At 44.1% G+C, this 27,665-nt stretch overlaps 1 protein-coding gene across 7 annotated transcripts in view; it reads left to right on the top strand.

The window, feature by feature from the left end:
* Positions 1 to 27,665, top strand: part of CNOT6 (CCR4-NOT transcription complex subunit 6) — an 89,728-nt gene that overhangs the window by 18,202 nt on the left and 43,861 nt on the right. For 5 of the 7 annotated variants that reach the window (XM_054717098.1, XM_054717096.1, XM_054717097.1 and 2 more), the window contains exon 2: positions 22,573 to 22,686. In XM_054717098.1, coding sequence (XP_054573073.1) covers positions 22,575 to 22,686 — 112 coding nt within the window. In that variant the 5' untranslated portion in view covers positions 22,573 to 22,574. Of the gene's footprint in view, positions 1 to 1,757; positions 2,657 to 14,559; positions 14,580 to 22,572; positions 22,687 to 27,665 lie in introns of those variants that run through there. The other 2 variants (XM_054717095.1, XM_028135412.2) reach the window with 2 other exon arrangements.

Genomic DNA, 27,665 nt, shown 5'->3' with positions numbered 1-27,665 from the left:
AGATGAGTGGATTAAAAAACTGTGGTACATCTACACAATGGAATACTATGCTGCTGTAAAAAAGAAGGAACTCCTACCATTTGCAACAGCATGAATGGAGCTGCAGAACATTATGCTAAGCAATATAAGTCAGTCAGAGAAAGAGATAAATATCACATGATCTCAGTCATTTGCTGATTATAATGAACAACATAAACTGATGAACAAAAACAGATCAAGAGACAGAGAAGCATCCATCAGATGCTCAAACCTCAGAGGGAAGGTAGGGGAGGGTGGGGGTAAGGGTGAAAGATCAACCAAAAGACTTGTATGCATGCATATAAGCATAACGAATGGACAGAGACAACAGGGGGGTGAGGGCATGTACAGGAGTGGGGTGGGGGGGCACTGGGGGGGTATGGACACATATGTAATACCTTAATCAATAAAAAAATTAAAAATGGAACTCCCATTTGACCCAATATTCCCACTTATAGGAAATCCCAAGAAATCCGAAAACACCAATCAGAAAGGATATATACACCCCTATGTTCATAGCAGCACAATTTACAATAGCTAAGATTTGGAAACAGCCTAAGTGCCCATCAGCAGATGAGTGAATTAAAAAACTGGTACATCTACACAATGGAATACTTTCCTGCTGTGAAAAAGAAGGAACTCCTACCATTTGCAACAGCATGATGAATATCTGGAGAGCATCATGCTAAGCGAAATAAGCCAGTCGGAGAAGGATCAATAATATCACATTATCTCACTCATTTTTGGAATATAATGAACAACATAAACTGATGAACACACATAGAGCCAGAGAGGGGAAAATATTCTAGAATATAATAGACGTAATCCTGTTATTTGCAGATTTTTAATATTTCCTACAACTTTTGTGATACCATACTATGTTAGTACAGTGGTAATATTATTATACTTAAAATCCTCTTTTTCTTGAGATATTAATGTTTATTGCATGTAAAAAAATGAAAATAAAATCTTCACACACAAAAAAAGCTAGTATAGGACCAGTAGTCATTCAGATAAGCTTTCGAATTCTTTATTCTGAAGTCAGTTATACATAAGATGGTTCTTTTTCCTGACTTTTGCAGAGTAAATTCGAACTTGGCTTTAGGAAGAATGATTTGAGAATGGTATATAGGTTAGCTGTATGTATTCTTAAAGCATAGATACAATTATAAGGGGCCATTGTAATGGTTGAAAAAAAAAACAGAAACTAAAGTTCTAAATTAGAATGATGTTGGCAAAAATAAGAAAGGATTGTTGTGTTTATGGTTGTGGGATTTTTGTTGTTGTTTGCTTCTCTGGTAGATTAAGGTCCAGGGTCATGTATTTCTTATTTATTCTTTACTCCTATTACCTGGCAGGGTGCTTAATAAATGTTTGTTGAATGAACAATTCTGTAAAGTAAACTATCGTAATGAAGCAATGGTTCAGGTGTATTGAAGAATGTGTTGACCGGTTCATTGGTGTAATGTGCTGGGCATTACAGAGGACACTGGGAGATACAAGCTGGGGAGATAGATCCTGTAGTAAATGTACACTGTGCAGAGGAAGGAGTAGTGAACTTCTGTTGTGTCTTTGTTGAGAAGGGCTTTCAGGGCTCTCAGGTGACCTGAGTTGTCTTGAATGGTGAATAAAAGTTTAGAGTGAAGGTTGTTTTGGTGAAGGGTTTAGCATGTGTTGAAAAACTTCATAGGGCCGTGTATGTGTAAATGGCTGAAGTTGAGGGAGAAAATAGTTGACTAAGTCCAGATTTTAAAGAACTTTGAAATTTGGATGTTAGGTAGATAGACAGGAAGGACCATTGTAGATTTTTAAGCAGGAAAGGACATGAGCAGCTATCCATCAGGAAGATAGATGTAGAAGTCATTTTATAGTTGAAGCTGAGGAATGAGGAGGGTCTAAATTAACTGAAGTAGCTTTGAAAATGAAGAAGATGGGTTAAAAATCCTGAAGATATAAAATGTCAGTCAACTTTAGTGAAAATTGGGTTAAGACCTGGAGAAAAAAATTGATTGGGTGAAGTAAATTGGTACCAAGGTTAATGTCACTATCTTTTCATATATACCTTCCTTGTAGCTCTGAGGGAAGCCTGATCAAATAAAAGGGTCTTCTGCACAGAGTTTTGCTTACCTCCCTTTCCTCTGCCCCTCTTTTTGTCTCCTTAATGTCTGGGGAAGAAGTAAAGCACAAAGAAAGGAGGAGAAAATATAAAGAGCATGTAAAGGAAAAGAGAGAGGTTAAATTCAGCATTTCATTTTGTCAGTTGAAATTGGTTTTAACAGCCTCATTTCCCTTTAAAAAATCTGGCCAGTATAATTAAAATAAATTATTTAACAAGAAACACTTTTTGTGTGTGTGCATGGCCAAAATAACATGATTGCATAATCATTAATGTTATAATTAGGAACTAAGTATGAAATGTTACTCTCCACATGAAGTCTTTTATTGCTGATTTGTTGATTATATATAGGGACAATTCATTGCATTTGATGTTATCTCAATTTTCTTCACATCTAGAATAGTCCTGACACTAGCTTGTCGAAGGCACCAGACCAGTAATCCTGCAGAAAGTCCTGCATTTTTATTTTGTCAGATTGCTTCTTTGGTGTCATCAGGCCAATTCTTCTAGTTCTCAATCAAGGTAAACATTGTTGATGTGTACTTCATAGTCTCTCATATCAAGAGATCCAATATCTGGATCTCTCCCAGTAGCAGTTGCAAAGATTGATGAAGAAGGTAACAATTTATTTCTCCCATGAACATTTTCAACCTTATGATCAGAAAACAGTCTGCATGGTGGTGTTACCTTAGCATTCTGCCAGTGATTGTTTAATGTGTTATCCCAGTTTATAATCCTTGCTTTAAAAAGGTTCCTTAGGAATTACAAAATGATGTTGCTTTTGTTTTTTAAATTCTTTCTTCATTTATTAGCTGTCATTCTTTTGTAAAGTAGGACTTTTCCTTCAAATGGGGCTGTTTGCTCTGAAATTGGAGTACCTGCTTAAAGGATAAACACTTAAATCTTTCTTAAGTTATCAATTGTCTTAGTTTAATAGCTGCCACAATTTTGGTGGCAGATTTGTGCCTATGGCCTTCCCTTCACTCCCCTTCCCCCCCCCCCCCCCCCCCGTACTTTCTTCCTGCCTCTGCTACTAATCCATCTTTTATATCACTGCCAGCTCTGTTTTCTGCAGCACAGATAGTGATCATATTATACATTTTTATTGATTTGGTGTATTTCATTCCATTATAATTATGATTATTTTTGCTCAGATTGTCACAACTTTGTCTAGTGATAACCCCTTCTAGCTGGCTTCTGTATCATGTTGACAAGACATAATAACCCCATTAGATTTTTTTGGGGGGGTATAAAAGGGTGTCCCAACTTCATTTTAATAAAATCTCTGCTCCAGGCTTGTAATTGGCCATTTTGCAAAGAACTTTGCTTTCTTGGTATTAGAGATCAAATCAAGGATTAGGAGTACTATTATTCCAGAGGTAATATTGCTTCTAGAACACTTCAGTGGCTACTTAGAAACAAAAACCATAAGTTTAAGTTGGTAGTCTCAAGTCAGTTTTAGTATTGGTGTTTTTATCTAATTTTATCAATTTACTAGAGGCCCTGTGCACTCGGGAGGGGTCCCTCAGCCCGGCCTATGCCCTCTTGCAGTCCAGGAGCTGGCCTAAGCTGGCAGTTGGACATCCTTAGTGATACCAAGGAGGCGGAGAGGCTCCTGCCACCACCGCTGCGCTCGCAGCTGTCAGCCCGGCTTGTGGCTGAGTGGAGCTCCTCCTGTGGGAACGCAGTGACCACCAGGGGGCAGCTCCTGTTTTGAGCGCCTGCCCCCTGGTGGTCAGTGTGCATCATAGCAACCGATTGTTCCCAGTCGTTCCACTGTTAGGGCCAATTTGCATATTACCCTTTTATTATATAGGACTAGAGGCCCGGTGCACGAAATTCGTGCATGGGGGTCCCTCAGCTCAACCTGCACCCTCTACAATCCAGGAGCTCTCAGGGGATATCCTACTGATGGCTCAGGCCCACTCCCGTGGTTCTCTGCTCTCTGCGGGGCCTGGGGGTTTCACTGCAGCCATGGAGATGAAGCCCCCATGCCCTGCTGTCTGCTCTCTGCCTGCTGCCGCCATGCAAAGGAAGCCCCAATGCCCTGCAGTGTGCTCTGTCTGCCAGGCCTGGGGGTTTCGCCGACACTGACACACTAAGGAAGCCCCTATGCCCTGTTGTCCTGGCTCTGTCTGCGGGGCCTGGGGGTGTTCCCGCCACCACCTTACTAAGGAAGCCCCCAAGACCTGCTGTCCGGATTCTGTCTGCTGGGCCTGGGGCTTCACAGCCATCACCCTGTGAAAGAAGCCCCCAAGCCCTGCTGTCTGGGCTCTGTCTGCTGGGCCTGGGGGTGTTCCCGCCGCCTCTGCCCTAAGGAAGCCCCCAAGCCCTGCTGTCTGGGCTCTGTCTGCAGTGTCTAGGGGCAGATCCAGCTTCGCCCATTGGTCCGCGAGAACCCCCGATGGGCTGACGGGCCCAACAGCTGCAGCATCGGCGGAGCTGCAGCACCGGCGGAGCAGGAAGGCTGGATCTGCCCCCTGTGGAGGCAGATCCAGCCTGCCGCTTGGCTCCCGCAAGCCTGTCCTGGCTCTGTCTGCCCACCGCCTGGCTCACGCAAGCCTGTCCTAGCTCTGTCTGCCCGCTGCTTGGTCCGTGCGAACCCCCGCGGAGCTGACGGGCCCAACCGCTGCAGCACCGGTGTAATGGAAAGGCTGGATCTGCCCCCTCCAGCTGATAGGCCCAGACACTCCAGCAGCAGGGCTGAGGGGACTGGGGGCCGCCATCTTGTGGCTATGGGGCCGCCATTTTGTCACGGAGGAATGGTTAATTTGCATATTACTCTTTTATTAGATAGGACTAGAGGCCCAGTGCATGAAATTCATGCATGGGGGGAGGTCGTCTCTCAGCCCGACCTGTACCCTCTCCAATGCGGGAGCCCTTGGGGGATGTCCAACTGCCAGTTTAGGACATCCCTCTGGCAGTTGGACATCCCTCTCGCAATCCGGGACCTCTGGCTCCTAACCGCTCACCTGCCTGCCTGCCCTAACCACCCTGACTGCCAGCCTGATCCCCCTAACTACTCTCCCCTGCCGGCCTGGTCACCCCTAATTGCCCTCCCCTGCTGGCTTGGTCACCCCTATTAACTTTTTTTTAAATCTTATCCCCTTAACACACAATTGTATTTGACTTCCTTATTGGCTTCTCTCTCTCACACAATTTTTCTCTCTATGTAACACTTTATCCTATTGACTCATCATTTATAAACTTTTCTTTCCTCCTTATTTTCTACTTCTGTTCCGTCAACCTTCTTCCCATCTTTCTCCTACCTTCTCTCCCTCCCTCCCCACATTCCTTCTTTCCTTTATCTTTACCCTTCCCCTCCCTCCCCTTTCCCTTCCTTCCCACCTTAATATTTTTCTTCACTTCCTCCCTCTGACCTGCTTTGCTCCCTGCCCCATTTCTTCCTTCTTCCCATTCTCCTTTTAAGCTCTACCGGCTCCCCTTTAAAACTTTTCTTCCCTCCCTCTTTCTGTCTCATCCTAACCTTTCCCATACACTCTACTTACTTCCACTGTTTTAATTATCTATCTACCTGCCTAATTATTCACTATCATTTATCTTTTTTCTTTTCTGACTCCTACTTTTATTTATTTTTTAAAATTTCTTTATTGATTAAGGTATCACATATTTGTTCTCATCCCCCCATTCCCATCCCACACCCCTCCCCATGCATGCCCCGACCCCCCTGTTGTCCTTGACCACTGGTTAGGCTCATATGTATGCACACAAGTCCTTTAGTTGATTTCTCCCCTTTATCCCCACCCTTCCCTACCCACCCTCTGAGGTCCAACAGTCTGATCCATGCCTCCTTGTCTCTGGGTCTGTTCTTGTTCATCAGTCTATGTTGTTCATCATTTCCCCTAGATGAGTGAGATCATGTCCTACTAGAAATACACTTATAAGAACCGAAAATGAGACAAGCAATAATGGTTATGCTGAAAGGCAAATGAATCAGTCTGTAGTGAGATTCTTTCTAGGCCAACAGTTCTTTTGAGACCCAATTTCAATGTCAAACAGTTCCTTATGTGCACATGTCAGCAATGATATTTCAGTTCTGGATGGTGGACAAATGGTGGTAATGCAGGTCCGACCCTCTCTGGTTTGGTCCTGGGCAACCTGCAGTGACGCACAGCTGCTGACTGCTAGTATGGCAAGGTGACGTCAGCGTCTTCCATCTCTGGACTGCTTCTCTTCTGTCTTCATGGCTAGAGTAGTCCTGTCAATTTCTCTCTGTTGCCAGAATCCACATGGTCTCGGAGTTGTTTCCTGAAAATATACAAACATATTCTCGACCAAAAGTTAATAAAGGAATATTTTCTATAAATTTGACTTGGGATCCTTTTTCATTTTTTGCCCAAATGATTTTCCTCTAGCTTGTTTTGACACCATGTGTGTTTTTCATGGGTGTCTTGCTGTTAGCATTACAATTAATTTTCTAAAGTACAAATTTTCTAGATGTAATTTACTTACAGGATATTTTTCCTTACGTGATATTCTTCTACTATCCCTCCTTTTTTGATTTAAGTATTAGGAGGCTTTTGAAAATTTTATAATGTAGTCTTGATAGCTTTTAAATTTTAATTTTTTTCACTATAATATTACTGCTTTAGGTTCATTACATGGTGCGCAATTTTATCATGAGATGAACTACCAATAAAAATTTTAGTTAACACTTTAGGAACTGCTTTATGTCCAGTACAATTAATTTTTCTAGAATATTCGCTTATTTCAAATTAGCCAATTTAAATTAGCCTGAAAACTTGACTACTATTTTACTGTCAAATTTATTACTCTAACAACAATCTTATTTTACCCTGTAAATATTGGTGGAAGGGATTATTTGCCTTCTTGAGTAGGTCCTGAGCATTCATGGTGGTAGGCTGGATTTAGATATCAAAAACCCACTTCCCCACACCATGGGTACAAGACAACTCAAACAAGTCTTATTGCAGTGAGAGGGCAGCTGCTGTCGGCCAAGTCTCTGTCTGTTACCCGGGTCCCAATTTGAGCTGGGCATGGGAAGTTGAGCAGCCATGGGGGCAGGAGACTTCTCTCAGAAGGGGTGAGGGTTCAGGCCCCTGCAAAGTTGGGGGGGTGAAGGTCTGTGCCCCACCTCTGTTGACCCCCAAGTTCTCTCCTGATGGCCCCTCTGCGACTGTGCCTCCATCGCGGGGACCGCTGCATTACATGTGCATGTGTGTGTAGTTACGCGCATGCGAGACTTTTCTCCCGTTGAGTGCTGAAGGGCGGGGATGCGGAGGCCTTTCTCACCCCCCGGCATGCCCAGATGTTCCTTCCCTGAGGAATCTTACCCGTCTCTGGCTAACCAGCCATCCTCCGGGGCCAAGCAGGGTGATGTGAGGTTCAGTTCTGTCTCCTTTGTACCCTATGCCCCCATGGCCTCCACGCCTAGCACCTGCCTTGGGATCCCCTTGCCTGCTGGCGGGGCCCCAGCACTGATCACATATCTTGGGGAACCCGGGTGTCTTCTCCAGGGAGGGCCCAGCTCGCCCCACTGGGCGAGAGAGAGATCCATGGTACCAGTCATCACGAGGCTTCAACCTTGGCATGAACAGAAAGCTCAGGCAACAGCTGTGGACAATTGGGTTGTGGGAAGAGGGTCCCTCTTGGCCAAAAGGGCAAGAGGGACCAATATAGAATGCTCAGGTGCCTTCCCAGGAGGCCCTCTACACAATGGAAGGGATTAAACCCTTTCATGTCCTTTTTAAATTGCTGCCAGACATTCAAAGAATTAGTTTGTAAGTTTGCTTGGAATAATTGTATATTATGCTGTTGTAATTCTAAAATATCAAGAGATGTATTACCTTTGTCTCCAAGCACCAAAAAGATGATTTTTTATTGATCCCCAAGGGTGCAAGGTACTATTATAGGTAATGGGGGTACTGACTCCTACTTTTAAAATTTGACCCCAGTACACAACTATACTTGATTTTCATTATAGCACCTACAATTCACTTATACATCCTCTTTCCTTCTTTAACTCTGTTCTCTACCGACTCCTTTATAAAGTTCTTCCCTCCCTCTTGCCCTTCTTCCCCATCTTCCCCCCTCCTCCCTCACTCTTTTACTCTTTTTACAAGCTAATTAAAAATCCTATGCTTTTCATCCTTAGTACTGACTGCTTTCCTCTCTGGGCACTTGGGCCCCTCTCGCACCAGCTTTGAGGGGCCAAGCGACGATGCAGCTGCCTTGTGTACCGTGGCCCGCATCTCCCCCCTCCGAGTTGGGGGAGGGTCCAGCTGGCTGGGCCAGCATCCATCGCGGGGACCGCTGCATTACATGTGCACGTGTGTGTAGTTACGCGCATGCGAGGCTTTTCTCCCGTTGAGTGCTGAAGGGTGGGGATGCGGAGGCCTTTCTCACCCCCCGGCATGCCCACTCCCATGCCTTGAGTGGCTCTCCATCCGCTCCCCTCCGGAATTCGCAGGCGACGGGCATGCTTGTGTAGGCACAGTTGGGCCCGGCTTGTCCTGGGGGTGGGGGCTTTCCGCCCAGAATGCAAACCCCCATCCGGGTCAGACCGAGCAGATGAATGAATGGACGGCTGGAGAAAGCCGTGGTGGCTTCCCTGTGGTGTGAGGGTCACCTGTGCACACTCTGTTGTCGCGCTCAGGCCCTTCCTTCGTGGTGTTGGGTCCACATCCTTTCGGTTTGCGTGCACGACCCCTCCCGGGGGTCACCGCCGATGTGCACAACCCCCGGTTGGCGTCTGCCGACCACACCCCGAGAACCGGCCTTCTGCCGTGCAGGTGTCACCCCTCGGCTCCCCCCACCTCGGGGGTGGGGGGTTGATGGCGTCCCCAGGCAGAGTGCTCTTGGATGGGGCGTGGTGTTGCCGGGGTGTTTGTCGGGTGCATGCACCCGGGAGAAAAAGAGGACTCCAGCGCTGGGGGCAGGGAAGCAAGCCTCACACAAGTCCCCCAGCGGGGCGCGTGCACCTGCTGGTCTGTTAATATGCAAATTGGTCGTTACTGGACACCGTAATGGTCAATTAGCATATTACCTCTTTATATGTATAGATGTTTTCTTACCCTGAAAATTGTGGTTCCTAACCTCATTAACATAGTACTTATTTGTTTATTCCTACAATATTAAGTAATCCATATATATATATATGTATATATATATATCCTATCTAATAAAAGAGGAAGATGAAAATTAACTATCACTCTGCTACGCCCACCAGCCAATCAGAGCGAGTATGCAAATTAACCCAACAAAGATGGCGGTTATTTTGCATACGCAGGTGCTGAGTGGCCTGGGTCCCTGGAACATCCTCCAGACCCAGGCCGCTCCTAGCCTGTAGTGCCGCGCTTAGGCCCTGAGTGGAGGGCCTCTGGCCACTCCGAGCCTATGGGTGCAGGCCCCCAGCCGCTTGAGAATGCTCCGGCACCAGGCAGCGGTTCGTGTCCATATCCCCAGCTTGTTGCCCACGACGGGGGTGCTGGCTGCTGGCCTTTGGGATGTGCGGAGACCCCGGCGGCCACCGCTGCGTGCAGCCCAGAGGTCCCTGTGTGCCCCCCAGCCTGGCGCCCATTGTGGGGCTGGCTGCTGGCCTCGGGGGCGTTCGGAGACGGGGATGTTCCCGCCCCGCCCCCAACCGCTTGCGAATGCTCTGGCACCAAGTGGCAGTTTGGGTCCATGCCCCCAGCCCGGCGCCCACGACAGGGGCCTGGCTGCTGGCCTCAGGGGCGTTCGGAGACAGGGATGTTCCCACCCCGCCCCCAGAGGCTTGTGCGAGCTCAGGCACCAAGCGACGGTTCGCGTCCACGCTCCCAGCCCAGCACCCTCGATGTGGGGATGGCTGCTGGCCTCTGGGGTGTGTGGAGACCCCAGCAGCCACCACTGCGTGCAGCCCAGGGGTCCCTGCATGCCCCCCAGCCTGGTGCCCATGGCGGAGCTGGCTGCTGGCCTCGGGGGCATTCGGAGACAGGGATGTTCCCACCCTGCCCCCAGCGGCTTGCGCGATCTCAGGCACCAAGCGGCGGTTTGGGTCCACACCCCCAGCCCAGTGCCCTCAATGGGGGGATGGCTGCTGGCCTCTGGGGTGTGTGGAGACCCCAGCGGCCACCACTGGGTGGCAGGGACATGCCCCTAGCCCAGTGGACACAACGCAGGGGCTGCATGGAGCTGCAGAGGAAACAACTTTTAAAAAATATATACATTTTATTGATTTTTTTTTTTTTTTTACAGAGAAGAGAGGAGAGGGATAGACAGTTGGAAATATCAATGAGAGAGAAACATCGATTAGCTGCCTCCTGCACACACCCCACTGGGGATGTGCCTCCAACCAAGGTGCCTGCCCTTAACAGGAATCAAACCTGGGACCCTTCAGTCTGCAGGCCCATGGTCTATCCACTGAGCCAAGCCAGTTTGAGAGTAAATACCTTTTCTGACAGCTCATTGGCTAAGCTCCCTGTAGGTCGCCACTTGCAGTGTTCTTGGTAACTTGGGTTATAAGAATCCAAGAAGGTGATCGAGGGTTTTTCCCCCTCACTCCTGGAGGAAAAAACGAAGGTCCACTGCTGGAGGGACTAAGAAATGTCATATCCTGCCCTAGCTGCTTTGGCTCTGTGGATAGAGCCTTGGCCTGCGGACCGCAGTCGTCCGAATTCGATTCTGATCAAGGGCACGTACCTAGGTTGCAGGCTCCTCCATGGCCGGGGCCCAGGTCAGGGCTCATGGAGGAGGCAACCAATCGAAGTGTCCCTTTCACATTGATGTTTCTCTCTGTCTTTCCCTCTCTCTTCCCCGCTCTCTAAAAAATCAATGGAAACATAGCCTCAGAAAAAACAAAAGAAAGAAAGAAATGTCATATCCTATGAAAGACATATCTTGAAAATGCCTAAAGAAAGTTGTCATTTTTTCATGTTGAAGGGACTCAAGTCTGTGTTGATGAAAACACCTTGGTGGCTGCGGCAGCCAGCAGTGGCAGCAGCAGCGGGGTGATGGTGGTGGCACCTTCCCCTGATCAGCCTGGTTACCTCCTGCAGAGGGAGGCCAGACTGTGGCCTGTGGGGTGCAGGCCTAAGCCATCAGTAGGTCATCCCCTGAGGGCTCCTGGATTGTGAGAGGGGGCAGGCTGGGCTGAGGGACCACACACACACACACACACACACACACACACTGCACAAATTTTGTGCACCGGGCCTCTTGTCCTATATAATAATAGGCTAATGTGCAAATTGACAGAACGGTGGAATGATCAGTCGCTCTGATGCACACTGGCCACCAGGGGCCAGATGCTCAATGCAGGAGCTGCCCCTGGTGGTCATTGTGCTTCCACAGGGGGAGCGCTGCTCAGCCAAAAGCCCTGAGCTGGGCTCATGGCTGGCAAACGCAGCGGCAGTGGCGGGAGCCTCTCCCGCCTCTGTGGTAGCTCTAAGGATGCCTGACTGCCGGGGAGCAGGCCTAAGCCATCAGTCGGACATCCCTCAAGGGCTCCCGGACTGCGAGAGGGCACAGGCCGGGCTGAGGGATTCCCCCCACCCCCTCGAGTGCACGAATTTCGTGCACCAGGCCTCTAGTTTCATATAATACCAATTGTTTACTTAACATCATTCTTTCACAGCTGCATGATTTTCCATAGTATGGCTCTACTTGATTTTACCAAATATTCTCAATATGGTGATTTAGGATGTTTGCATTTTTTGTCATAAACAATGCTTATTTAGAAAAAGCACATGGGTTGTTTGTTTTCTTAGTAATTGCTTGTCTGAAAATGCCCTTTTGTCTTCACACTTGACCAAGTGTTTGAGTATAAAATATGTTAAGTTGAGATAAAATTTACATGAAATGTGTAAGACCTCAAATGTACAGCTTGAGTTTTGATGCCTTTATGGACAAATAAAAACCACAGTTCAGGTAAGATATCTAATATTTTCATCACCTCCCATAAGGGAACCACTGTTATCACTACAAATTCATGTAAATGGAATCAGTTTTGGATCTTTTTCATTCAGTATATTTAAGACTCATATATGTGTGTGTGTGTATATATCAGTAGTTCATTATTTTCTTATTGCTGAGCAGTATTCAATTACAGTCAAACCTCAGTTCTCGAATATCTCCCATCTCAAACAATTCAGTTTTCAATTAAGTTGTTCATGGAAAGAAATGTCTCAGTTGTCAAAATTTTGGTTCTTGACCTGGCAACTCTTTTGTGCTGATACATGTATGACCAGTCTCAAGTCTCTCAGGTAACAAACAAAGGAGAGAATGTGCGAGTATGGGTCAGTTTGCTGCTAAACCTCGAGTTAACATCTCAGGAAATTGCTGTGAATATTTTTGTGGGACTTTTTTTTTTTGCTTTTGTTACGGATTATTATTAAACTAGAGGCTCAGTGTATGAATTCGTGCACAGGTGGGGTCTGGGGCGGATCGGGGCCGGGCCTGTCGGGAGGTGGAGATGACGGGAGGTTGGCAAGCTGGCCCACCCCAATCAGGGCCAGACTGGCCACGGGGGCGGGGCCGTGGGTGGTTGGCTGGCCAGCCCACCCCTGATTGGTGGAGGGGACTAATCAGGGCAGGGCAAGCCGTGGGGAACGGGGGCGCGGGCTGTTGGCTGGCCAGCCCGGCCCCTGATCGGAGTGGGGGGCTTGTTGGGGGCGAAGCTGGCGGCAGTTGGGCGTCATAGTGACTGGTGGTTCTGGTCGTTACAGCGTTCTGGTTGCTGGCTTTTTATATATATAGATATGTACAGTAAGTCACCCATGGGTCCTAAGAAGGTTAGTGATAGCAGCAAAGTGAAAATGAAAGTTGTGAGGACAATGATAGAGCTTTAAAAAGAAATAATTGCAAAGTATGATAGAGGTGTTCTTGTGTCTTATCTCCCTACCAAGTGAAATTGACGATGAGCATAGTTTTAAAACAAAGGGTGTTGCTCTCGAAACAGTGATCATAGCAAAAAGAGGTAGAAAAATTCTTGATTTGGATAAACGAAAAGCAGTTAGCTAGTGACAGCATTTCGGAGGCAGTGATGAATGCTGCATGCTGACCTCCTGAAAGACACCCCTGGAATGAATGCTAAAAGTGATTTGTTTAAGGCTAGTAAGGGTGGTTTGATAATTTAAGAAAAGAAGTGGTATTTATAGTGTAGTGAGGTATGGGGAGGCTGCCAGTTCTAACGAAGTAGCTGCTGATAATTTTGTGACAAATTTCAATATGTAGAGGCCAAGGGATTTGTTCAGTTGTGATGAGAGGCCTCTTCTGGAAGGAAATTCCAGAGAGGACCTACATCACACAGGAGGAGATGTCATTACCAGGACAAGCCAATGAAGGATAGGCTGACGTTACAATTATGTGGGAATGTAAGTGGGAACTTTAAATCGAAGCCTCTACTTGTCTACCATTCTAAAAAGCTACGAATTTTCAAGAAAATTAATGTCATGAAAAACAAGTTGTGTGATGTGGAGGGCTAATAGCAAAACTTAGATAACCAGGCAATTTTTTTATTGAGTGAATTCATGAAGTGTTTGCCCCAATTGTTCTGGGAACAACAGTTACCACTCAGCACTTCTCGTAAGGGACAGTGCTCCTGCCCACCCTCCAGGCTGGAGCTGAGTTGGCGGAGGACTACAGCCTCATCACTGTTAGATTCTTGCCACCTAAACACATCTCTCTCATCCAGCCCATGGATCAGCGGGTCATTTCTAATTTTAGGAAACTATACAAAGGCACTGTTTTAGAGGTGTTTTGAGGTGACCTCTAAAACGAATTTAACCCTCAGGGTGTTCTGGAAGGAACATTTTAATATACTCACTTGCTTGAAGCTCATAGACAAAGGATGGGGGCTAGTGTGTTCCAGGACCATGCAATCAGCCTGGAAGAAATTATGGTCCGAGATTGTTGCTGAAAGAGACTTGACAGCTTTGAGGATGAGCCTGCGTCTGTTGTGAAGGATATTTTGTCTCTGGACAAGTCCATGGGCTTGGAAATGGATGTGATGATGTGGAGGAGTTGGTAGAGGACCATAACACTGAGCTGACCACCCAGGTACTCCCAAGACCTTCAGAGTGAGCAGCAAAAGATGGCAGCTGAGGAGCTCTCTTCAGAGGAGGAGGAGGGAAGGGAGGATATTCCTACTTCATTAATCAAGGAAATGCTTGGGAAATGGGGAGAAATGCAAAGTTTTATTGAGAAATATCACCCTGACAAGTAACTTCTGCGATAAACTTCTTCAGTGACAATGCACTGTTTCACTGTAGGCAAGTGTTAAAAAGCAGGTGAAAGCAAACATCATTGTATAGGTTTTCAGTGAGACAGAGGCCCGCTGAGCCTGAAGCAAATTGTAGCGGAGCAAAGAGACAAACCTACAAGAAGAGCTCCCTGACATTTTATGGAAGGGACTCCCCTTCTAAATAATAACATCCCTCCTCCCCTCCTCTCCAAATTTAGTCATCAATAGCTCTCAACATTAAAGGTAAGTTCTAGTGTATGTAAATTTTCATTTTTTACTGTACATCACATTCCTTTTTGTTAAGTTTTCATTTACGTTTCATGTCATTTTTGTTTTTAAAGTGTTTATAGACTAAACAGTACGTTAGACATGTACTGTGTATAAGAAAGCTTAAAACGGAATCATTTGGGGGTCTGGAACAGATTAATTCAATTGACATTTCTTCTAATGTGGGGGGAAAGATTTGGTTTTCAAACAAATCACTTCTCGAACAAATAAAGTTCAAGAACTGCGGTTCCACTGTATGTGGCTATATCACAATTTGATTGTCCTTTCACTGTTGATGGACATTGGGTTATTTTCCGTTTTTGGCAATCATGAATAAAGCTGTTATGGATGACATTTTATATAAATGTCTTCTTGTGGACATATATTTTTATTTCTTTTGGGTAAATACCGAAGGGTAGATTTGCTAAGTTACAGGGTAGATAATTACTATCTTAGATGTTATGTTAATCATTTTTATGCTGTTCTTTTGTCTTTTTTGCCGTTTGTGTTAGTAGGAAATACATTTATATGTTCTTCTGTGGCTTGCCTTTCTTTGCCTCAATCTTGTTTTAGAGATTCTAATATTCAAATACTTATATTTTTCCCATTAGGCTTACACTCTACCTTTTTATCTCAGTATGTCTTGTCCCATACTGCTTTGTCATTTTTATTTATGAGTTTTGTTTTGATTGCTTTTTTTAAATCCTCACCTGAGGATATGTTTTTATTGATTTTAGAGAGAGGGGATGGGGAGAGGGAAACATTGATAGAAAAAATTAGTTGCCTCCCATATGCACCCTACCACGATCGAACCTGCAACCTTTTTGGGGTACGGGAGGACAATGCTCCAATCAACTGAGCTACCTGCTCAGGGCTATTTTTTTTGTTCTTTAAGCCTGAGAAGCTTTTTTTGTGAAAATGTTTTCTATTTCTGTGGTATTTTGGTTTTTTTGGTAGTGATTTTTGTATAGGCATTATGATGCTGTGTGTTAAACTTGTGTTTGATATTGATTACTGTGTGTTGATTTGCTTTTTATTTAGTTACTAGAGGCCGGGTACACGAAATTCGTGCTCGGGGGGTGGGGGTGTCCCTCAGCCCAGCCTGCACCCTCCCCAATCTGGGAACCTCAAGGGATGTCCAACTGCCCGTTTAGTCCCAATCCCACCGGATCGGGCCTAAATGGACAGTCGGACATCCCTCTCACAATCCAGGACTGTGGGCTCCCAACCACTCGCCTGCCTGCCTGATTACCCTTAACTGCTTCTGCCTGCCAGCCTCATCACCCCTTAACAACTTCCCTGCCAGCCTCATCGACGCCTGACTGCTCCCCTGCTGGCCTGCTTGCCCCTAACTGCCCTCCCCTGCTGGCCTGGTCACTCCTAATTGCCCTCCCCTGCTGGCCTGGTCGCTCCTAACTGCCCTCCCCTGCTGGCCTGGTTGCCCCTAACTGTCCTCCCCTGCAGGCCTGGTCGCCCCCAACTGCCCTTTCCTGCTGGCCCTGTCACCCCTAACTTCCCTCCCTGCCAGCCTGGTCACCCCTAACTCCCTCCCCTGCTGGCCCAGTTGCCCCTAACTGCCATCCCCTGCAGCCTTGGTCGCTCCCAACTGCCCTCTCCTGCTGGCCCGATCACCCCTATCTTCCCTCCCTTGCCAGCCTGGTCACCCCTAACTGCCCTCCCCTGCCGGCCCCATTGCCCCGTACTGCCCTCTTCTGCCAGCCTGGTCGCCCCACCTGCCCTCCCTTGCAGGCCTGGTCACCCCCAACTGCCCTCTCCTGTAGGCCTGGTCCCCCCCAACTGTCCTCCCCTGCAGGCTGGTTGTCTCCAACTTCCCTCTCTTGCAGGCCTGGTCCCTCCCAACTGCCCTCCCCTGAAGGCCTGGTACTTCTCAACTGCCCTCCCCTGCTGGCCTCATCATCCATAACTGCCCTTCCCTGTTGGCCATCTTGTGTCCACATAGGGGGCAGCCATCTTGAATATTGGAGTGATGGTCAATTTACATATTACTTTTTTATTAGATAGGATGGTGTGGATGGGTCCTTAGGCACTTCTGTTGGTTTCTCCGTAGGGTCTTGTTTTAAAGGTTAAGTACAGATGGGGTTGGGGAGAGGCAGTCTGTGGCATACTAGTTGGCTATGGGCAGTTACGACTGGTGATTTTAGTTTGGTTTTTGTAATTACCTATTCTTTTCCCATGGGGAACATTCAAATATTTGTCCCCAATTTTGGTTGAGCTTAAATTTGGTTCCTGACAAAAAACTAGACCAAGAAGTTGCTATTCCCTTTCCATATGATCCTGTCTCTAGCAGCTGTTCCTTCCCACTTACTCCTAGCAAGACAATGGTTAAAATAGATTTAAGGGCTGTAACTAGAACTATTCATCTATTTGGGGCTACAGGTGGGGGTGGAGGGGTGACTTTTTACACTGGGCTTTATGGATGTCTCTATTGCAATCTGCTTCCTTAATTGTTCTAGTCTTATTTCTTTTCTCTTTACTTTAGATTCTAATAAATTCCTTATAACCCCTCCCTATGAGTTCTGTCCCAGCTCCCTCACTGCACTATACCCATGTACATACACATAAACACAGCATTTCTGAAATTGTGGGGAACAGACAATGGATTCCTGATGTTTTTCCCTGTTGTAGATGGTAGTTTTTCTAAATTTATGGTATGCAGTTAGGCCACCTTTCGTTTAAATGCTCCAGGATAGTCTTTTATTTGTTCTGTGATTGTTTGCAGTTCTGATTTGCAACACTAACTTTCTCAGAGTGGTCATAGTTCTGTATTTTTAAGCCATGTCATAAAATGTTTAATAATGAAAGTATAACTTTCTATACTGCTGAGTAATGTCCTGTGTTTCTTCAAGATAAGTAATTATCCTAAGGTAATGACAAACTGTTTATCTGAGATCTAGAAGGGGATGGATTTTTATGCTGCCAGGATCAGTAGCGAGGATTGGAGGAGTAGGAGAGTGACTAGTCTGGTGCTATATACCTGCAGACTCTGGCCTAGCTATTTTTTTTTTGTCTAAAGTTTTACATATGTATCCTTTTTCCCCAATTGACACCCCACCCCAGCCATTCCTACCCCGGGCAAGCCCCCACCGCCCCAGTGACTGTGTCCATTGGTTATGCTAATATGCATGCATACAAGTCCTTTGGTTGCTCTCTAACCCTCTCCCCCGGCCCCTACCATTTCTCTCTGGATCTATTCTTGTTCATCAAATTATGTTGATCATTATATCCCACATATGAGTGAGATCATGTGATATTTCTCTTTCTGTGACTAGCTTATTTTGTGTAGCATAATGCTCTCCAGTTCCATCCAGGCTGTTGCAAATAGTAAAAGTTCCTTCTTTTTTACAGCAGCATAGTATTCTATTGTGCAGATGTACCAGTTTTTTAATCCACTCATCTGCTGATGGGCACTTAGGCTTTTTCCAAATCTTAGCTATTGTAAATTGTGCTGCAATGAACTTAGGGGTGCATATATCCTTTCTGATCGGTGTTTCTGGTTTCTTGGGATATAGTCCTAGAAGTAGGATTACTGGGTCAAATGGGAGTTTTATTTTTAACTTTTTGAGGAAATCCCATACTGCCTTCCACAGTGGCTGCACCAGTCTGCATTCCCACCAGCAGTGCAGGAGGGTTCCTTTTTCTCCGCATCCTCACCAGCACTTGTTGTTTGTTGATTTGTTGATGATAGCCATCCTGGCAGGTGTGAGATGGTATCTCATTGTTGTTTTGATTTGCATCTCTCAGATGATTAGTGACTTTGAGCATGTTTTCATATGTCTCTGGGCCTTCTGTATGTCCTCTTTTGAAAAGTGTCTATTTAGATCCTTAGCCCATTTTTTGGGGTCGTTTATCTTGGATCGTTTATCTTCCTTTTGTTAAGTTGTATGAGTTCTCTGTAAATTTTGGAGATTAAACCCTTATCAGAAATATCATTGGCAAATAATGTTCTCCCATACAGTGGGCTTTCTTGTTTTGTGATGGTTTCTTTTGCTGTGCAGAAGCTTTTTATTTTTATATCGTCCCATTTGTTTATTTTCTCCTTAGTCTCCATTGCCCTAGGAGCTGTGTCTGTAAAGATATTGCTACAACATATGTCTGCTGTTTTGCTGCCTATGGAGTCTTGTAGGATTTTTATGGTTTCCTGTCTTACATTCAAGTCCTTTAGCCATTTTGAGTTTGTTTTTGTGTATGGTGTAAGTTGGTGATTTACTTATTTATTTATTTTTTATGTATTTGACCAAATTTCCCAGCACCATTTATTAAAGAGACTGTTTTGACTCCATTGTGTGCTCTTGCCTCCTTTGTCAAATATTGAGCATAATGGCTTGGGTTGATTTCTGGGTTCTCTTTTTGGTTCCATTGGTCTATATGTCTGTTCTTGTGCCCGTACCAGGCAATTTTGAGAACAGTGGCTTTGTAATATGTCTTGATATCTGTTGGTGTGATCCCTCCAACTTTGTTTTTCTTTCTCAGGATTGCTGTGGCTATTCAGGGTCTTTTTTTATTCCAGATGAATTTTTAGAGAGTTTGTTCTAGATCTTTGAAATATGCCGTTGGTATTTTAATGGGGATTGCATTGAATCTGTAGATTGTTTTGGGTAGTATGGACATTTTAATGATGTTGATTCTACCAATCCATGAACATGGTATGTTCTTCTGTTTGTTTATGTCGTCTTCTATTTCTTTTTTCAATGCCCTGTAGTTTTCTGAGTAAAGGTCTTTTATGTCTTAAGTTTATTCCTAGGTATCTTAATTTTTTTGGTGCAATGGTAAATGGGATTGTTTTTGTTTTTTTTTTGTTTTTTTTCATTTTTCTTTCTGTGAGTACATTATTGGTGTATAAAAAAGCCATGGGTTTCTGGTGTTAATTTTGTATCTTGCTACATTACCAAATTCATTTATTAAGTCTGGTAGTTTTTTGATGAAGTCTTTGGGGTTTTCTATGTATAGTATCATGTCATCTGCGAATAAGTACAGTTTTATTTCTTCTTTTCCAATTTGGATGCCTTTTATTTCTTCTTTGTGTCTGATCACTATGGCTAGCACTTCCAGTACTATATCGAACAAGGGTGGTAAAATTGGGCATCCCTGTCTTGTTCCTGTTCTTAGGGGAAATAAGTTTAGTTTTTGCCCATTGAGTATGATGTTGGCTGTAGGTTTGTCATATGAGGCTTTTATTGTGTTGAGGTATGTTCCCTCTATTCCCACGTTGCTGAGAGTTTTTATCAAGAAAGGGTGTTGGATTTTGTCATATACTTTACAAAGAGTTCTCCGGTGTTTCTAGTACCCATCTGGCATCATACTGTCATTACAACACTATTGACTTTATACCCTATTTAAGCAACAATAGGTTTACAGGTTCCTTCCATCATGACTACGATGGAATGACCCCCAAGTCCTGGTTTTCAGGTTTCTTAGTTCAGTACACTTTTATTGATTCTTAGAGGTGTGATCCCACTCTGGATATTGATTTACATTAAGCTTATATGAGATTGGTAAATCAGACTTCTGAACTTTTCACTAAGAAGTAAAAGTGGTTAAGAATTAATTAGGACCGAAATACTAACCTCAGCTCAACAGAGCAATTTCTTCATTATTAAATTCTATTTGGATAAGCCTATAATGATCAAATGATTGTTTTTTAAATAGACTCTGATCAGAATAATGGCATTGGTGTGATCTTAAAGGATGTTATCAAATTCTGGTAGTCTTATACCACATTTTATGTTTTCTATGTGATTACTGGCATATCCATATTATTCAGAAAGCGCACTTGTTTTGCCAGAATGTCCTCTAGACAGAATGGGAACAGTTGTTAACAGTATAGTTCAGTGTTAAGTATTTTGTATGCGGCTATAAATAAAGTCAGTTCTATTCTGAAGAAATTAACATATACGAAGACAGTTTTTAAATCAATATTTAACAAAACAAAGAAAAAGATCTGCTGTTTCTTGTGCAGATGATTATTCCGACCATTTATATTCTTTGTTCAAACAGCTTTGGGGATGGCTTTCTTTTTTCTGCGTTTTCACTGCACAAAGACCATTTCTGTGTTTGAAAAATAGCACTACGTCCCATCAGTAGGGAGGAAGCACAGCATAAAGAAAGTAACTTTAACTTTTCCCCAGTTTTTTTATTATGGGAAAATATACTTAACATAAGATTTACAATTTTAGCCCTGGCCAGTGTTGTTCAGTTGGTTGAGTGTCATTCCATGTACTGAAAGGTCACCAGTTCAGTTCCTGGTCAGGCACATGCTCAGGTTGCAAGTCGGTCCCCTGTCAGGGTGCATACAGGAGGCAACCCCTTGATGTTTCTCTCTCACATTGATGTTTCTCACCCCCTTCCTCTTTCTCTAAATCAATAAAAACATATTTTTTAAAATTTACCATTTTAACTACATTTTTAAGTGTAGTGTTCAGTGTTATCACATGCATAATATTGTGTAACCATTGCCATCTCCATAACTCTTCTTGTAAAACTGAGTCTTACAAGAAGACTTTCCCAATCAACAGTTATTTCCCATTCTTTCCCCAGTCCCTGGCAACTTTCATTCTACTTTTTGCCTCTGATTTTGACTATTCTGAGTACCTCATATAAGTGAAATTTTTGTGATTGGGTTATTTCACTTAAACAGTAGCTTTAATTTTTAGTTGGACATATTCAAAGCCTGATTCTGTTACCTTCCCAATCTTGTTGCACTGGTTAAATTGCTTAAACCTTTTTGAACTTCAGGTTTCTGTTGGTAAAGTGGAGTTAATTTCAACTCTGTAGACAGAACTAACAAAAGACTAAATCTAGAGAGATTAAGAGGAAAACCAAGAGAAAGATATCCTAGAAACCAAGTGAAAGAGATGTTTCTAGGAGGGAGTGATTATCTACATCAGTGTTGATCAGAGAACAAGTAGAAGGTCTGAGAAATGACCTTTGGATAAAACAATGTGAGGTCCCTGGTTTTCTTCTTGGCAGTTTTTGATGGAATGTTAAAAGCATGTACTGATTTGGGTGGGTTTAACTGGGAGAAGAAGACTAGGAGACTGATAGCATACACATTCTTGAGGATTTTTGCTTGTAAAGAGGATGAGAGAAAAAAGTGTGAAAACTAGAGGGAGAAATAAGGTTAAGACTTTTTTTTTTTTAATAGAGGAAAATGTACCATGTATATGTATAGAAGATAAAGTTCTGATATGGAGGGAAAATTTGACATTGGAGCAAATTGCTAAGAAATGTCCTTGTAGGCAAGGTGATGGGGTAGAATAAAGTGCTAAGAGGGCAGGCACTTTGTCCCTAGTAAAAAAGAGTAGATGGGCATAGGTCAGAGTTCAGAAAAAGGCCTCTTCTGGTTTTCTTTTTCATTGAGAAAATAAAAGAGCAGGAAGATGGAGGGATGAGTGTTGGAGATTTGGGAGAAGTCAAGTAGAAGGGGCTAGGAGAATTTACAGTGTAATTTCTGGTCCGCGTAATGAGTCCATTTGAGGGAAATGATTGCTGACTGGCTCTCTACTATAAATTGACATGATGGTAAGTTTTTCTCTAGCTATGTTTAGCTGCGCAGGCAGAGAGTTGGTTAAAGTGGGTTATGGTTCATCCAAATGACGAAAGTGAAGTAAAACTGGGCAGGAAGTTTGGGGGAAGAGTGAAATTTCATTCCACTTAAATATTTCAGAATTTGTCTATAACAGGTAAGGATTAAAAAAACAACACAAAAACACCCACAAGCAAAATGAACAATAGTCCTTTAATATTAACTTATATTTAGTTTCTCAACTTTGTCTGGTTCTCAGAAATGTTTTTTACAGTTAACTTGTTCAATCCTCCATTTCTCCAAGGAGCTCCTAATGGGAAATGGTATTTAGAGATTATAATATGGGTGTCTATTTTTTTAAAAGCTGTTCTTTTCAGTTATTTGATTCTTCATAGTACTGATTAGTTTCTTTTCTTAATTCAACAGGCATGCCCAAAGAAAAATACGAGCCCCCTGACCCTCGGAAGATGTACACAATTATGTCCACTGAGGAAGCAGCGAATGGAAAGAAATCACACTGGGCAGAACTTGAAATAAGTGGTAAGACAGACATGCAAGCATAAATTTATGGTATGGAAATTCAGACATGGGTAGGAAATTAAGTTTTTTATGCCAGTTCATAAAAGTAGCAATGTTGTATTTTACCAGTGCTAATTTATCTTGGAAGCAGGAAGGTTCAGTGGGAAGAACATGGTTTGAGTCAAAGTGCAAAATCCATTGTGTGTATGTTGTTTTGTGTGTTTTTTTTAATATACTTATTGATTTCAAAGAGGCAGGGAAAGGGAGAGAGAGATAGAAACATCAATGATGAGAGAGAATCATTGACTGGGTACCTTCTGCACACCCCCTACTGGGAATCGAGCCTGCACCCCGGGCATGTGCCCTTGGCCAGAATCGAGCCTGGGACCCTTTAGTCCGCAGGCTGACGCTCTATCCACTGAGCCAAACCAGCTAGGGCCCATTCATTGTTTATGCTCTCAGTACCAGTGTCCTTTTGTAAAATTGGAATAATGTCAAGGATGAAATGAAAATAACTTATGTGAAATGCCTCATGTGCAAAGGTTTGTTCTGGTACTTAATTCTCTGATAGAGTAGGATTGAGCTTTTGCATTATCAACTTACAGATTTCCAGTGGGGTTGGACCTGCTTATTCTAGTATAAGTTCTGGGATAGAGTTGTTTCTCCTCACTTTCTTCACTTGCTTTTTTTAGTCTGAGTCTCCCAAGGACAGTCCTGTCCAAGAACAGAATCTTACAAATTTGAAGTAGATCTCAAAGTTCCTTTCTACCTTTAGTGCTTCCTAGACATTTTCCAAGAAAATGTGGGCTCCCAGACCACAGAGGATATCCCCAGCTTTCTTGCCAGTGGACATGCAGCATTTTTTTTTAATACTTCAAAGGTGATGAAGGGACATTACTTCTGAAGCAACCAGTGCTAAAGAAGTTTTGGTTAATGTTGGCCTAATATGCCTCCCCATACTTTTCTGAAATAATACAGAGTAAGTTTCCACTTCTTTCTGTCCTTGATTTTTTTTTTAAATGTAATGCAGCAAACATACATGTGCTATGTACAATATTTTGCCAGGTGCTATACTAGGCATATGGAAGATATATAAATGAAAAATCACAGACCCTCTCATACTGGAGCTTACAGCATATTAATGGGTGAGAAGAAGGGAGTGTACCAGTATAAATAACTAATACACAAACTATAACTGCCAGGTCTAGGTAGAAAAATGTTATACTGTAATCAAATTGAAAATAATCTATACTAATACAAGGGTAATATGCTAATTAGACCGGACATCTTCCCAACGTCCTTTTGGACAAAGCCACGGTACCGGGGGCCGAGGCAGAGGCAGTTAGGGGTAATCAGGCCGGTAGGCAGGCAAGAGGTTAGGAGCCAGCGGTCCCGAATTGCACGAGGGATGTCCCAGATTGGAGAAGGTGCAGGCTGGGCTGAGGGGACACCTCCATCCCATGTATGAATTTTGTGCACTAGTGATAATATTCTTCCCTTGTTAGCTCACAATTTTTGGTTAGCCTAATGAGTGAGTAAGCTCAAACTCCCTCCTCAGACCAGCCATTGAGGTTGGTTTACCTCTCCTGATTTTTATTTTTATTTACTAGAGGCCCAGTGCATGAAATTCGTGCACTCAGGCGGGAAGGGTCCCCCAGCCTGGCCTGTGCCCTCTCACAGTGCAGGAGCCCGGTGATTGATTGCTCCAAAGAGGTAGGCCTCACCCACCCATCTGGGGCTCCTCGATGGATTGCCCCAAAGAGGTAGTCCGGAGCCGGGGTTCCCACCTCCACGGCGCACGTGGGGCTGCAGGAACCCCAGTGGAGGCTGCACAGTGGCCGCCAGGCCCCGCCTCAACTGTGCACATACTCATCTTGTGACAGCATGAGGGCATCACGGTGTGAGGACCACCGAGGCTTTTATTAGTAAGATTATTATTTTTAAAATAATTATTGTTGAAAGTATTACATATGTTCCCTTTTTCCCCCATTCACTCCCTCCAACCCACCTCTGTACCAGGCCTTCACTACCCCATTGTCTGGGTCCATGGGCCAGGCATATATGCATTCAAGGTTCTTGATTGATTACCTCCCGCCTACCCACTCTCCCCTGCCTTCGCTCTGAGGTTCTGCACTCTATTCCATGCTTCCATGTCTCTGGATCCAATCTGTTCATCAGTTTATTTTTTAATTTAGATTCCACATATGAGTGAAATCATGTGATACTTGTCTTTCTCTTACTGACTTATATCATTTAGCATAATATTCTCCAGGTCCCTTCATGCTATCTCAAAGGGTAAGAGATTCATTCTTTTTACTGCTGCATAGTATTCCATGGTATAAATGTATCAGAGCTTTTTATCCACTCATCAACTGATGGGCACTTGGGTTGTTTCCACATGTTAGCTATTATAAATTGTGCTCTGTGAACATAGGAGTGCATACATTCTTTTTTATTGGTCTTTAACCCTTTGCACTCACTTCCTTTTTTCTCGATTCCTTTATTCTAATGCTAACCGTGTCGAGTCACACTCGAAATCTGAGTGCAAAAGGTTAAGGTTTCTTAGTATATATTCCTAGAAGTGGGATCACTGGGTCAAATGGCAGTTCCATATTTAATTTTTTGAGGAAATTCTACACTGTTTTCCATAATGGCTGCACCAGTTTGCATTCCCACCAGCAGTGCACTAGGGTTCCCTTTTCTCCACATCTTTGCCAGCATTTGTCATTTGTTGATTTGTTGATGGGAGCCATTCTAACAGATGTGAGGTGATATCTCATGGTCATTTTAATTTGCATTTCTCTGATGATCAGTGACTGAACATTTTTTCATGTATCTCTTGACCACTTTGGAGAAGTGTCTACTTCGGTCCTTTGCCCGTTTTTTAATTGGATTGTTTGTCTTTTTTGTTAAATTGTATGACTTCCTTATATATTTTGGATATTAACCCTTTATCAGATGTATCATTGCCAAATATGTTCTCCCATACAGTGGGCTCCCTTTTCACTTTGTTGATGGTTTCTTTTGCTGTGCAGAAGCCTTTTATTTTTATGTAGTCCCAGTTTTTAATTTTCTCCTTAGTTTCCATTGCCCTATGAGCTGTATCAATAAATATATTGCCATGAGAGATGTCTGAGATTTTGGTGCCTATGGTTTCTTCTAGGGTTTTTATGATTTCACAACTTACATTTAAGTCTTTTATCCATTTTGAGTTTATTCTTGTGTATGGTGTAAGTTGGTGGTCAAGTTTGATTTGTTTGTATCTGTCCAATTTTCCCAACACCATTTATTGAAGAGACTGTATTGACTCCATTATATACTCTTGCCTCCGTTGTCAAATATTAATTAAGTGTAATGGCTTGGGTTAATTTCTGGGTTCTCTGTTCTGTTCCATTAATCTATATGCCTGTTCTTATGCCAGTACCAGGCTGCTTTCATTACAGTGGCTTTGTAGTATAACTTGAAATCTGATATTGTGATTCCTCCAACTTTGTTCTTCTTTTTCAAGATTGCTGCGGCTATTCGGGGTCTTTTTTGGTTCCATATAAATTTTTGATGTATTTGTTCTAGCTCTATGAACTATGCTGTTGGTATTTTAATAGGGATTGCATTGAATCTGTAGATTGCCTTGTGTAGTATGGACATTTTAACCCTTTGTACTTGCTTGCTTTTTTCTCGATTCCTTTATTCTAATGCTAACCGTGTCGAGTCACACTCGACATCCGAGTGCAAAAGGTTAATGATGTTGATTCTACCAATCCATGAACATGGTATATTCTTCCACTTGTTTATATCTTCTTCTATCTCTTTTTTCAACATCCTGTGGTTTTCCTAATACAGGTCTTTTGCCTCCTTGGTTAAGTTTATTCCTAAGTATTTTAATATTTTTGTTGCACTGGTAAATGGGATTGCTTGTTCTGTTTCTCTTTCTGAAAATCATTAGTAGTATATAAAAAAGCCATCAATTTTTAGTTGAAGATTTTGTATCCTGCTACATCGACAAATTCATTTATTATATCTAGTAGTTTTTTGGTTGAGTTTTTAGGGTTTTCTATATATAATATCATGTCATCTATGAATAATGAGCGTTTTACTTCATTCCAATTTGGATGCCTTTTATTTCTTCTTGTCTGATCGCTATGGCTAGGACTTCCAGTGCTATCCTAATGTATAAAAACCCTGGGTCCATCATGACCAGAGGCTCGACCAACCAGAAGTCAGTCCTCCAGTCAGTGCTAGGTTGCCATGGCGACCCAGCACTGACTGCTACGGCAGCAGGCACGGTGACCCAGCACTGACTGCTGAGGGGGGCTGCAAATCAGGCCCGGTGAGAGGCCTGAAGAGAGAAGCAGAGTCTGATCCGTAGCCTCTGTGGCAGCTCTTGATCAGCACTTGCCTCTCTCTCTCTCCGGGCCTGGCCAGCAGCCGAGCCTCCATTTCTCTCCAGGCCTCCACCGGGACTGCTGATCAGCCCCGTCTTTCTGATCAGGCCCCATTGATAGGCCCAGAGACTCTGACTGGCATAGAAACCGACCAATCAGAACCAAATTTGGGTGAAGTGTGAGGAGCCAGTGGCTGCCTAGGAGGCGGAACTTTTGACGCTGACTGGCATAGAAACTGACCAATCAGAACTAAATCTGGATCAACTATGAGGAGTCAATTGCTGCCTAGGAGGTGGAGCTTTTGATGCTGACTGGCATAGAAACTGACTAATCAGAACCAAATTGGCTGGCAGAGGAGGGCAGTTGGGGGCGAGATCAGGCCGCCAGGGAAGGGCAGTTGGGGGGGACCAGGCCTGCAGAGGAGGGCAGTGGGCGGAGACCAGGCTTGCAGGAGAGGGCAGTTGGGGGCGACTAGGACAGCAGGGGAGGGCAGTTGGGGGCAATAGGCCGGCAGGGGAGGGCAGTTGGGGGTGAGATCAGGCCTGCAGGGGAGGGCAGTTGGGGGAGACCAGGCCAGCAGGGAAGGGCAGTTGGGGACGATCAGGCCGGCAGGGGAGT

This window comes from Eptesicus fuscus, chromosome 6 (assembly GCF_027574615.1).
Source record: "Eptesicus fuscus isolate TK198812 chromosome 6, DD_ASM_mEF_20220401, whole genome shotgun sequence".
Taxonomy (NCBI): Eukaryota; Metazoa; Chordata; class Mammalia; order Chiroptera; family Vespertilionidae; genus Eptesicus; species Eptesicus fuscus.
The sequence above is the reverse complement of the archived record's forward strand: the minus strand, read 5'-3'. Positions and strand labels throughout refer to the sequence as shown.